General features: G+C 45.8%; 1 protein-coding gene across 1 annotated transcript in view; it reads right to left on the bottom strand.

The window, feature by feature from the left end:
- The window catches only part of KIAA1328 (KIAA1328 ortholog), a gene marked incomplete at its 3' end in the record, with an annotated part of 110,210 nt that overhangs the window by 79,808 nt on the left and 16,997 nt on the right, over nt 1–13,405 (bottom strand). The window contains exon 4 of the mRNA XM_018568776.1: nt 8,799–8,914. Coding sequence (XP_018424278.1) covers nt 8,799–8,914 — 116 coding nt within the window. The remainder of the gene's footprint in view (nt 1–8,798; nt 8,915–13,405) is intronic.

Here is a 13,405-nt window from a genome sequence, read left to right as displayed (position 1 = left end):
ATGGGCCTGGTAATAATCAAAAGGGTTTAAACGTGACACTAAACTCAAGTTAAACCTTAAAAATACATTCATTATTCTATAGGGTCTTGGCATTCAGAAAATATATAATGTTGGGGGGTTTTAAGTAATTTTCAGGCCTAAAATGTGGAATATAAAACATGGGTACAAAAAAATGAAAAAAAGGCCTCAGTCATGAAGGGGTTAACTAATAAAAAATGTGCTTATCAAAATCATCTCTAAATTGGTCCACACACCTTCCTTACTTCTGGAGGGGGGCTACTTTTGTTCCCCATGGTCCCTGTGTGTGTCGTAAAGTAGTCACCACTCCAAGCTCTCTTTTGTGATGGACTACAATCTCAATACAAATCAGTAAACTACATGTGAGATTGTAGTCCATCCCGGGAGTGAGCTTGGAGCGGTGGCTACTTTACAATACACACAGGGACCATGGGGTCCTAGGGTGGTTTTGGCCACTCACTTCACTGCATCTATGGAGGAAGTTGTGGTTGCTCTCCTGATTTTTGACTACAAAAACATCTTCCTCTCTTCATCTTAATTTCATGAGCACAGAACAAAGCTTGGATAATAGATTGTGCTTACAGTTAAATATATAACAAGTGGCATGGACACTGCACTCAGGTTGTTTTTCTGTACATTTAGAAAAGGTTCTTAACCGAAAAAAAAGAAAACAAATGCAGCCACCTCATTTAAGGGCCAGGAAGCTGCTAGAACTTTGTTCCTGGGGATTAGATATCCTTTAACCTTTTCCATGTTTCTCTCCGGTTTGTTGTAAGGAGCAATTCTTGGCTCCTGGTTGGCGGTCATAGAGAAAGTTTCACCACAGCCTCGTCCCCAGGTCACGTTAGGGAGGGGAAAAAAAATAAAGGGATACGTTTTAGCCATCAATCTAGAAACCTGATCCCATAAGTACTGGACACCAATACAGAAACAGCAGAGCAGCACAACTAAATAATAAAAGTTTAAAGAGATGAGATGACTACATCTCAGGGAAACAAGAGACTTAACGTAAGCTGGCCAGTGTGATTCTGTGTAGCTGGACTCCTCATCGTCACGGGTCCACCAAGCTGCCATCTCCAACATAACAGTGTGTAACATTTCCCAAAGCAGCAGAACTTAATCAGATGATAAAAGCTTCTTTTGAAGAAAAAAAAAAAAAAAAAAAGAAGAAGAAGTCTTTCCCACCAATTATACGAACAACCTGAAGGAGAGGGAGGGAGACAAAACGCAAAAGGAGAAGAAAAAAAAAACTTCCAAAACATTACAAAAAAAGAAAATTAGTCTCCACTCCGTCACGCAGTAGGACCATCGCAAATCTTTCAAGTCGTATTCTGAGCTCCAATCTTCAAAGTGCCACAATCCCCTTTGAAGCCTTGCTCCGAGCAACTTCCACTGGAAGCTTCTGGAAGTGGCCGTTCCACTCACAAGTCACTCGTTCGTTCTGCAGTCCCAATGATAACGCTGCGAGCCGCGCGGCGGAGCGAGCCAGCTGCAGACGCTCGCGGAATGTGTGATCGGAGCCGGCTAAAGCAATGGTGTCCCAGCCCTTAAATGCAATACGTTTGCCATCTTAGTCCAGTTCTGGAGGGGACCTGCGCCCCATTTCGGAGGGGACCTTCGTCTACACCTTTAATTTGAGACTGAAGCAAGTTATATTAAATTGACACCAATGAACTAGTGTAAACTATCAAAAGAGCCCGTCATTAAAGCCAACTTGACTTTGTATGTAACAGAGCTGAAATTCAACTTCCTTTGATGTCTTTAGGTACCTGTGTTATTCTTTGAAAACACTCTCTGTGCCCCTGGGGAACCCCTTGTGCTCCAAGGTGCCGACATCTGGCCCCTTTACCAAAGCCATGGTAAACTGCTTGTCAACTGGAATCTGTAGATCAGGGGTAGGCAAACTACAGCCCTCCAGCTGTGTAGAAATGACAAATCCCACCAGTCTTGCAGTGAGTAGAATCCTGCGATTCAGGTAAATGGGGGAGGGGTAACATAGACCCGAAATCTTAGCTTCAAAATATTAGATGCGTTTGGAAATTAACAACCTCTAAGAACATTTGCGCAAAAGGCCTTGTGTTAGTCAGTCGATCTACATAATTGATCCATGAATTTCCGTGCCCATGCTGGAGGTCTGGAGATGAGGCTCCTCTCAGCAGGAAGCTCAGGATGTAGTGTATCCTGCACCAGGACAAAGTCAGACGCATTGGCAACAGCCATCTCGGCTTAGATCTCCGATTGCTGAACTCCAGGTACAAGATATTTACAACCTTGTGCTCAGAGAAAGGGGTCAGAGTGTTCAGTGACAGACAAGACTCATGGCTGGAGGGTCTCATTGGAAAGGGACTAGAAGAAGTGAGGACGGCTGGGGCATCTAGCTCCGGATGTGCGTGTTCTGTGATTGGGGACTATTAGGACTTCTAATGCCTTACTAGCTGTGAACTGTTGTCCTGCTCGAACACTGAAGAGGCTCCACAGACCAGCTCTAAAGACCACCTCCTGCCTTACCATCCCATGTGGATTCCTCTTCTGTGGCGTGACCTGATGCCTTAAGTGTGAGTCGTGACCCTCTTTTGTCGTACCCAGTTGCTGTTACCCCTTCGTACCCAGTTTGGGTACCCCTTCGGTACCCAGTTGCTGTTACCCCTTCGCTGTGCCTGGATTGCCGCCCTGTGCCCCGGGGTGCCACATGGGTTGCCGCCCTGTGCCTCTGGACTGCACCTGGATTGCCACCCTGTGCCCCTGGATTGCCGAACTGTGCCCCTGGACTCTAACTGTACCGTGCCTTGCTGCTGTAGTCCTTTGCCTTGCCCGGATTCCTGCTCTGCGCCCCTGTACCGTGCCTATGCTGTCCCTTGCTGTTTTAGCCCGGATTGATGTTACACTTGCCCTATCCTAAATGTTGAGAGCCCCTAAGAACCACTCTGGTCAAGGGTCCTAAAAACCACTCTTGGTCTCCGTGTGTGTTCTGTGTCTCCCACATCCTCCGCCACAGGGAGCGGGAAGGGGTTGTTGAGTTTGTGATGTGACCATGTTTCACGTTATACCCCAAGCACAGTGCTTTAGTAAGCACTTCTGCCTTGCAGCACTGGGCGTCCCCAGTTTGAATCCCTGTCAGCTCACTATCTGCAAGGAGTTTCCATGTTCTAACTGTGCGTGTGTGGGTTTCCTCCAGGTACTCTGGTTTCCACCCACACTCATAAGACATGCTGGAAAGTTAATTGGCTCCTGTCTTAAATCGGCCTGGTGTGCGATAGGGACCTTAGATTGAGGGCAGGGGACTGATGAGGGCAGGGGACTGATGCGAATGTGCAACTATGTAATGTAGATTGTCAGCGATATATAAAATACCTGTAATAAATGAACATGGATGCAATATAAAACATGGTCAGAATGGTAAACTAAGCCTTTAAAAAAGGGGCAAACTTTCACTTTAATAACGTCACCGGCCTGGCGGCGAAAACGCCTCAGGTAAAAACGAGCTGCGAGCCCGCTAATCGCCTCCGACTTATCTTCGGGGCGGTGTGACAAGGGAGCTGTATATTAACGGCAGCGGCATCTGTCCTCATGATACGATCCGGGGGACGGAGATTAGCATAAAATCTAATGATGTCAAGAAAGCCTACGTGAAAAAGAGAGCCTGCGCTGAGGCTCTCTTGCCGAGCCTGACAGCGGCAGCGCAGTTTAGAGATGCAAATGAAACCATTATGTTCAATAATTATATGAAAATATGAAGAGTTCAGCATGTTTTCCAGCCCCGATGGCGGTTAATGGGATGTGCGCTTATGTAAATAACCGCTATTAAAGCTAATGCCAAAAAAACCCTTAATAAATTCATAGCAAAGCTACTGATTTAGGAGGCTTTTTAATGCCGGCAGCGCTCAATTATTAGACAGGAGTGCGTTATTACGTTTAAACCTCATTACTGCGGCAAGTCAGCGAAACTCCATCAATTATCTTGCGATAATGAAAATGAGAATTGTTCGAGGTGGGGGGTGGGCCGATGTGAGAAAATAAAAAAAATTAAAAAAATGTCTTTGAAATCATCATTGCTGAGACAAGGCAGTCTGCTGCAAAACAGAAGTTTTCCCCCAGCATGAGAAGAGATACGGATTTAAAAGGAAGAGCAGCAAAGAGAAGGGAAACAACCATGGATTACAGTAAGGCGCACATTACAGTATTGGTTTATGTTAAAAAATCATAATCACCAATCAGTTAGAACCTGATAGTGGGACCGTGGCTCTCAGTGACAGCTGGGTCTGACCGATAGCAGCCATGCAGTTTCAGCTGCTACCTGTTCAAGGGGAGATGTAGAGTGCCGTATACAAATTTTGGTATAGGCTGAAGATTCTGAACCCAGAAGACGACCAGGGCAAAGAGGCCGGAGCCAGTGAGAGAGCTGGCAGACATTGCATTGTGTGGGGGAGGAGTGTATAGTTCTGCAATTCATCTTTTCCTACTAAAGAATCACTAATGCACCCGTCTACCCAATTCACTTTGGTTGGTGATCTAGTAACCTGGGAATCTCTGCTTGCGAGACAGGAGAGGAATTCCTAAAAACACACCCACTGCAGATTCCATGCCGTCTCTCGCCACATACAGAAAGCCAGAAATACGATTTTTGGCCTCACCATAAAATAATTTTTTTCGGAGTCCATAGAGAGAAACAGTTTGAGGGTATTAAACGACGTAGGGTTATACTGCCACCTACAGGACGAATGGAGGCAGCATAACTCTACATTGCTTAAAACCCATCAAGTTGTGTCCCTCAATGGACAATACAGAAGAGCTAAAAAATGAGGTCCTCTTTGATACAGTTTCTCCTTCCTGCATGGCTACGAAGTGCTCAGACTGATTTTTGATGGGCCCTGATCTTTAGTACAAAACATTCATTTTCACAATGCTGCTTCCCCCAGGTGATCATACAACTGGGATAGACAACCATATACTGACAAATGGCTCATGTAGCCAGAGGTTGGGGGGTGTCTGGGTTCTAGGGATCCGCCTCCTACCTACACAGTATTTAACGTTCAAGCCACACTTTTTTTTTTGTCACAAACTTTATCGACACCAATCACTCAAACAAAGAGCAAGCAAGGTCACTCACATATGAAGTACACCCACCCAATGTGGCTCTGCTTGCGACGTGTTTCGCCCACCATACAGCCTTGGTCTTAGTCATAGAGGTAGATAGCAAGGCTTTTATTTACCTTCAGCTCCCAGCACTAGTGAACAGCCCAAATCAAGTGCACACTTCAGTACTTGCTTTTAGTAGTGCATGTGCTCTCACAGGGCATGTACGCGTTGGTTCATATGTTTGCCTGGGCTGCACACGAACCTCAAGGCAATGGAACAGATAACAGGATGCAGGTGTAACGTGTTAACCTTTTCACCTGTTCTTTTGCAGTGGTACAGTTTGCTCACTGCTTTCAACCTAGGTGCCCTCGCCTTCTGGTCTCCCTCTATTCTCCTAATTAATCACTGTAATGTCAGCCCCATAGTTTTACATTGCAGTGACTAATACCATTTATAAAAGACAGCAGAAACCTGAACTAGAGTGCGTACTGACGGCGCTAACGGCACCGCTGTGGCCTCTGTATAGTCATATCTGGCAAAAGGCCGCGCGGTGGCAAATATAATTAACGCATTACACTTCCCTCCTACTAGACTTCCCAATTATACAAGCACAGATCTGCTCCTCGTGTAGGTAAGCACAGCAAGATAGGTTAATTAGATGACGCAGGGATCAGGTGAGCACTGCGTGACAAGGTCTGTGCTGGGGGACCGAGACCAGAGACTGTTCACAGTGCATCGATCAGTTCTGGCTGAGCTCCCTCCTGACATCAGTTATTTCAAGTGTATGTAAACCTCTAATACAAAAAATATAATATATTGCAGCTTACCGGTCCTTAGATATAGTGGCTGCACGAGTTTTCGTTCTTCACCAGGTGATCCTGCGAGTAACACACTTCCCTTCATGTTGACACTTTTTTCTTTGCTGGCTGTCCAACAAGCTGGACTTCAGAGTTCACCGATCAGTCTCGGCTGATATTTGAAGTGTCAACGGTCTCAGTTCCTCAGCAGAGACCTCGTCACCCAGTGCTTCAGGGTTTGGATATGCATTGAGGTTACGATGATGAATGCATTGGTGTAAACATATGTGTTACCATGCAGTGAAGCATGTTGGGCACAGCCTCAACAAAAGGAAGACTACACCTGCACCATTATTACCAAAAACGCACAGAGCATTCACATTGCGAGTTGTGGGGCGCATTTAGACTACAGGTATTCCTCACTTAACGACCGAGTTCCGTTCCTACGACCAGGTCGTTAAACGGATTGGTCGTTAAGTGAGGAACTCTATACAGTACTATACTGCATTAGTACAGTACTGTATAGCGTTGCCGATGTACAGCACCGAACAGTGTACTGTACATCGGGCACTGGAAATATATACCGGGACCCGCAGTGAAGATCGGAGGACGTCACTTCCGCCGGCGACACGGCGCACTGACGCTGACGCGCAAGGTCGGAGGTCGATCCGCCGTAAGTGCGAGTGGTCGCAAAACAGGTAAGTCGGTAAGCGAGGAACATCTGTACTATACATGTTCATTGGGGTGCCATTCAGAATGAAGGATAATGCACACATAATGCGCACTACCACACATTTAACCCCTTCATGACTGAGCTAGTTTTCAGTTTCTGTTCATAAATGACTGACACACTTTTTACATTTTTGCTGTGTGATTCTTCCACAGCAGTAATATACTTTCTTACTAAATGTACCAACACATATTATATATTGTTTTTTAGAGGACAGATAGGGCTATATAATTATATCAAACATGTGTACTTAACGCCTTCTTAATTTGAATAAAATATTTAAAAAAAATAAAATGGGGAGGAAAAAAAAAACTAGAAGAAAAACTTTTTTTTCACAAGTTTTGATAATTATTTTTTTTTAGAAATTTGTTATAATAATTATAGTATAAAAAATATAGTTGTATATCATTTTTATTTTCCTAATTTTGTTTTACACTTTTTTATTTTTTTTACACTTTTTTTTTTGTCAGTTTATATCAAGCAGTCACTATGACTGCTTGAAAAAATAACTTTAAAAAAAAAATGTTGGCTATTAGGCTGCTCCCAAACGTAGGAACAGCGAATAATAAACCTTAGAGACTGATCCTGACTGCATGTCAGATTCAGATCTCACTAAAAGGTCTTTGATCGGCCCAGACGACGATCAGAAGTCGGATACATTTCACCAAAGAGATGCAATGTATCATAAACATCGAGCTGTCAAAACAAATAGCAGAGAGGTGACTCACTCTGCTACTTTGAGCTGTCAAATACGGGATCGCTATTTAGTGCTACCGTATTTGCATGCAACGGCTTCATTCTTTCATTAATGAAAGAAAAAAGCTTTTACAAAAGCTTAACTATTTCATTAATGACTGCCTCAATACTGAGACATTCATTAATGACTGGTAACCGCTGAGAATCAGCTGTTACCGGCATTACAAAGCCTGATATAACTCATCACGTACAGTGTATGTCTCCCGTCACGAAGGGGTTAAATACAGGTTATTAACAAGTGTTACCGCAAACACATTCAGACTAAGAGGACACTGGGATAGTTTTCAGTTTGCACCAATAATTCCTGTCCCTATGTACAATCAATAAATACCTAGTACAGTTATTAAGTCAATGACGGCATCATTGTCCAGGCACCTGGAAGCGCTATTGGAGAACAGCCAACGTCATTTCTGGTGCCTCTGGAATGAACTACAAATCCCCTCCTGCAACAGGAATTGCAGCCGTCTTTCAGCAATTATGTGGGTAGGATTCTGGCAGGCGATTGTCTGCCGATCAATCATGGTGGGCAGGACAGGCCAACAGTCTCCTGGCTTATCAATTAAATTAGGCAGTGAGAGGCAGCAAGACAGATTGGGAGTCCAAGAGGTCCAGGTCCCCCCACTACTTAATGAAGCTGCTGCTATTAGAATAAGTACAGCGGGGGGACATTATGGACTTGTGGCCCAGGGAAGAACAGGCCACCAGCCATACATACAGGGTGTTAACTACTAGTGATGAGCCTGGGCTTGGTGCGAAACCAGAGCCAAGACGTGTGACTGCCACCCCCTCCTCCCGACCCAATCTGTTGCAATGAGGTGCATTCCCTGCCCAACAGCTTTACATGAGGAGCGGAATATGCCCCTTGGACCTATTTTTGTTACCAAGCATGCCAAGCTATATCTACAGCAATGGTTTAGTAAATGAACCCGATACAAAAAGTCTAGGATATGGGACCTTTAAGATATTGGTCATGTGACCCAGCATATTAATAGAGAAGACAATCCCTGCTCTTTCATTTACCTTTACCGGCAGGCCAGGGGCAGACATATTTAAACCAGGTGGCAGTCTCGAGGTTAGCTGACCCCCAATCAAGCTCAGGGGCGATCCGATTAAAGCAACAGCTTAGCGAAGCCATCGCTATGGAAAGAGCTCGTGTTCTGCAGGGGGGGGGGGGAATGGGAAATTCGTGATGACAAATGTGGATTTCACAGAGGAAAGCATGGCACAAACAGCTGGATGGCAGTTTCCAGCCACACGCAGCCACCGGCCCATGCTGTTAAGTCATGCTATAGAATGGAAACACATGCAGACTTATTCCTCTCCATAAATTAGAATAATTATATCCGAGAGTTGTACGGATGCAGGGTGAGAAGATGGGGAGGGGGGTGAAGGGGTGTACAAATGAAGATAAAAAAGGATATCTTCCCGCTCCGTGGCGATCAGCTTGTTCTGCTCCTCCAAATGCCGGATCTTCTTCTCGAAGGATTCATGCTCGGTCTTCAAACGCTCCTCCGTTACTTCCTTCTCCTCGCTCACCCTGGAAGGCCACAGAGAGGTCAGACGACAAAGGAACAGACAACGGAGAACCAATAACTTTATCTAATAACAACAACAACACACATTTCTATGCATCACTTTCAATACTTAACCATTAGATGCAGGAGCAGAGCAAGGAACGCTGATATTGCATCTCAGGAACTGATCCTGAACAGGTCTGAAATGGAGCAGCCACACAAATAAAACATTTAGAGTGGACTGCAGGCAATGTAAAGAATAACTTGTATTTTCAAGCTTCCCCTGGAAGTTTTATTACCTTTTGGTCCGTTGTTGATTTTTGCTTAAAAAGTGTTGTGCAATCACTTACATTAGGGATGCACCGATACCGATACTAGTATCAGTGCCGATGCCGAGTACTCGTACTCACCCAAATGCTCCGATGCCTAGCCAGATACTTCCTGTTCACTTGTGACGAGAGAGCATGGGGCCGGCTTCCCGACCCATCAGGAAGCCGGGCTCTGCTTCATTACACAGCGCCGGCTTCCTGATTGGCCAGAAAGCTGGCTCCATGCTTACTCCTCACTTAGTGACGAGAAGCATGGGGACGGCTTCCCTGCTAATCGGCTAATCGGTTACACGCCGCCTGGCTTCCTTAATGGGCCTTCCAGTATCGGCGAGTACCAAAAAATATAAATTATATATATATACATACATATACACATACATACACACATATATACACACATATATACACACACATATACATATACACACATATCGGTACTCAATACTGAAATACCGGTAACGGTGCATCCCTAGCTTACATACACATGTACGTCCTGTGCGCATTTGCGTTCGTATGTGTGCATGTAGGGTCACAAGTACTTTGATTTTTCATACTTCGATGAATTCAGCCAATCAAGCACAGACTGTGCCTTAACTGCTGTTTGAGCAACTGGGATTTTGACAACCCTGACCCTGGAAATGCTCATTGCTGAGCACGGCTGGGTGCTCACTTTGTACAAGAGAATGAGGAATTGATGTGCCTCCATCTGCTGCCGCTCACCATGCTGACAGTGTTTATTGATGTACTGAGGCGAGCCGAGACCCAGCACCTAGACTGAGCGGCTGTGAGGACTATTGTCTTAAGTGCAGTGTGGATTTGGTTTATAGGTTACTCTGTAACCTTGGTGGGTCGTGACCCAAAAGAGTGCTTTTCACTCATCCTCATAGTTCTAGCCGACCTGCGATAATGAGACTGTCACAGGTCGGCTCAGTAGATCGGGAAGTGAGCGAACACATACCGGCGTTCGCTCACTTCTCGATCTCGTCACGGCAGAGAGCCGTGACAGGGGAGGGACTGGATTCCCCCCTCCGATCCTCCAGCGCTGACTGGCGGAACGGACGTGGGAGGGTACAGCTGGCTCTGCCTCTAGATAGGCAGAGCCAGCTGTCACTCACACAGCTGGGTGGATCCAGACATAATTGTCGGGATCCGTTTCAGCTGCGGCGTCTCAGTATATAGGGAGCTGTAGCTCGCGGTATACTGAGCTTAGGGTGACGGGAGGACGCTAGTTTGTGTCCTCCCGTTACCCTAAAGAGAACTATGGGGAAAACCCGACCCCATAGTTCTCCTTTAAGATTTAAATTCCTGAGTTTAGTGTCAATTTAAAAACAGTGGTTTAAGTTGCACAACATGTGGAAGCCAAACTGCCTCGTCAAGGCTCCTCTGTAGTGTGGTCCTAATCTAGGAGCAAATATAGCAGTGGAGAACTTCAGTACAGGTACACCTGGGGGTAACCCAACCTCCCTAAGGGCACAGGGACACACCAGAAGCTGAGCACATCACAATGTCAGTGTGTCCTCACACAAATGATGGCTTTAGTGTGGGGACACACTGGGGGCTTCAGCCGCTTTGAAAGCTGGTTACAAGTTGATTTTTGTGGTTGCCAAATTTGTTTTGAAGGCCTCATACATGACACAAGCAGCCCGCGTGACACTCCTCCCCGCCACCCCCTACATGGTCCGTGGTAGTTTTACGGGTCCCCCCAGGACCACGGCAAATTACTTCAGGATAAGGAGCGGGGAGCAGACAGGAGAACGTCCGTTCTCCGATCTGCTCTCTGGTCGTTGACAGGAGAGCAGTACTCGCAGGCTTCCTGTCTCAGCTGTCACAGGAGACCGAGTACAATGCTGTGTTCGATCTCCTGTATTGGAGGCGACAGGTTCCTTAAAAAAAAAAAAAGAGAACCTGTCACCTCCAGGAGCTTGTTAGCCCCTGTAAGATAGCAATGAAGTTATGAGGGAAAAAAAAAGTGTAAAACAATGATAACATAAGTAAAAAAATATAAGTGAAAGTAAAAAATTAAAAATCAACCCTGCCATCTGCGTGCGAATAAATGCATGTGCAGGGCATTTTATGTGTGTGCACTGAAGAGCGCTTCGTAGTACGGTTAAACACGTTTTTAATTAAAATTATTTTTTGGATCAGGACAAGTAGGCCTGTCATGGAGGGACAAGTAGGCCTGTCATGGAGGGACAAGTAGGCCTGTCATGGAGGGACAAGCAGGCTGGGCATCACTTTAGTTGTTTTTTTAAAATTTCCACAAAAAGTTGGTTTGTGGAGGCTGCTCTAACCCTTTTAGAGCAAAGTAATAGGGTCTATGTAAAGCCCAAGCCCAGTAACCATGCACACCAGTGTTCTCCTGCCAATCCATTGCAATTACATAGCAGCCACCAACAATAGCTGTCAGAGCTCAGAGGGAGCAGTGGCCATGCTTGTGCCTGAGCTCCTGCATTTCAGGTGGAGGTCACATGCTCCCCTATATCCGAAAGCAAATTGACATTTTTGCAGCAACAGCAGTCACCACAAAAAAGGAGGAGAGGTGGGAGCCCTGATTGGGCAATGCGACAGGGCCTCTTTATAGTCAGATTTAGACAGCTGGCTGTAGACATCCAGAATAAATGCTCAGAAAGAGTCATCTATAGACCAATAAGTTCCAGTGCAGGGTGCCGCCTATCCAGCAACGGTGAGGTTAAGGACTGTGCCATGCTCAGGAATCCTATAGACGCCACTACAAAACACCTGTAGCCCAACATAGAAGGGCATCTGAATGCTAAGCACTTCAACAAAGCAATGATTTCTTTATGGAGTTAGCATGTCACTTAATGGTGCATTTTATTGCTAACTAAATATTAAGCAGAGAGTTAATAGAGTGAGAGATGGCCGGGCCTCACCATCTATTGCACTTTAGATGCTCGGCCTAACTCCCCGATCTAAATGAGATCATTTCAACTGTGCGCCTCTGTATCCAACATGGAAGCGCAATAACTCAGAGCGGGTATTAAGCTGAGCGATCCATCACGCCTGCTTCTCTCGCCACCTGTTTTAGCAAAGCGTGCGGAGAAAGATCAATTACATGCTAAATATGGGCACAGGAGCAACCTGTCTTACCCGCTGACAGGCCAATATTAGCACTCTAATGTGTTGTTTGACATTTTTGCCCAAATCTAGGTCATTCTTGTGCTCCCCGGGTCTAGACGCAATCTTTCTTAGGATGCTATGGACAGGAACACCAATGAGGACACCTGCGAACCTTCCCTGGAGACTTGTGGTGGTAAAGCTGTGCTCTGGCCAGAGATCTCCCCCACAGCAATTTAAAACATTCTAATCTAAGCAGCCAAAAAAAGCTTGCCTGAATCTGAGGTCATGTGACAGGCCAGGTCCTGATTCTTTGCTGCAGTTGTAGGTTCCTTTTTCAGGTGCCAACATTGATATGGCTATGGGCTGTCCATTGACAGGGTCCCCAAGTCACCACACCTTGGTTGTAATTGTCACGTTGATGGGTGCAGACAAGAGGGTAGACCTGGACTGCAGCACTAGTTCACTGGTCTATGCTAGTAGAAGAGGTGTTGGTGAAGGATATACGTGACGGTGGAGTCAGGCTTCGGATGAATGAACGAATGGAGGGGTGGTATTTGGCTTTGTGGCCGTATTAGGTAAATCATGTCAATCCTACCCCTTTCTTTCAATGCAGGGAATGCCCGACCTGCAGCTGATTGAGTTGTGCCCATAGTACTTCCTTGTCCAAAGTAGCTCAGGTTTGGTCCAAACATTAGCTCAGTGGTGGCGAACCTTGGCACTCCAGCTGTTTTGGAACTACAAGTCCCATGAGGCATTGCAAGGCTCTGACAGCCACAGAGATAACTCACAGAGGCAGATGCATCTTGGGATTTGTAGTTTTGGCACTGCTGGAGTGCCAAGGTTCGCCACCACTGCATTAGCTCATCCGTACCCAAAGATCTACTGCTACAACAACAGCGGCAACCATTTACGCAGCAACTTATATAGTGCACATTCCCATCAGTCCCTGCACTAAATGAGCTTACAATCTAAGGTCCCCATCACAGACGAGGTCAATTTAGAAAGGAGCCAATTGACCTCTCAGCGTGTCTTGAAGTGTGGGAGGAAACCGGAGTACCCAGAGGAAAGCCACACAAAACAAACAAATACATATAAACCATTAGAAAA

Source organism: Nanorana parkeri, unplaced genomic scaffold (assembly GCF_000935625.1).
Source record: "Nanorana parkeri isolate BGI_ZX_2015 unplaced genomic scaffold, ASM93562v1 scaffold1242, whole genome shotgun sequence".
Lineage (NCBI taxonomy): Eukaryota > Metazoa > Chordata > Amphibia > Anura > Dicroglossidae > Nanorana > Nanorana parkeri.
The sequence above is the reverse complement of the archived record's forward strand: the minus strand, read 5'-3'. Positions and strand labels throughout refer to the sequence as shown.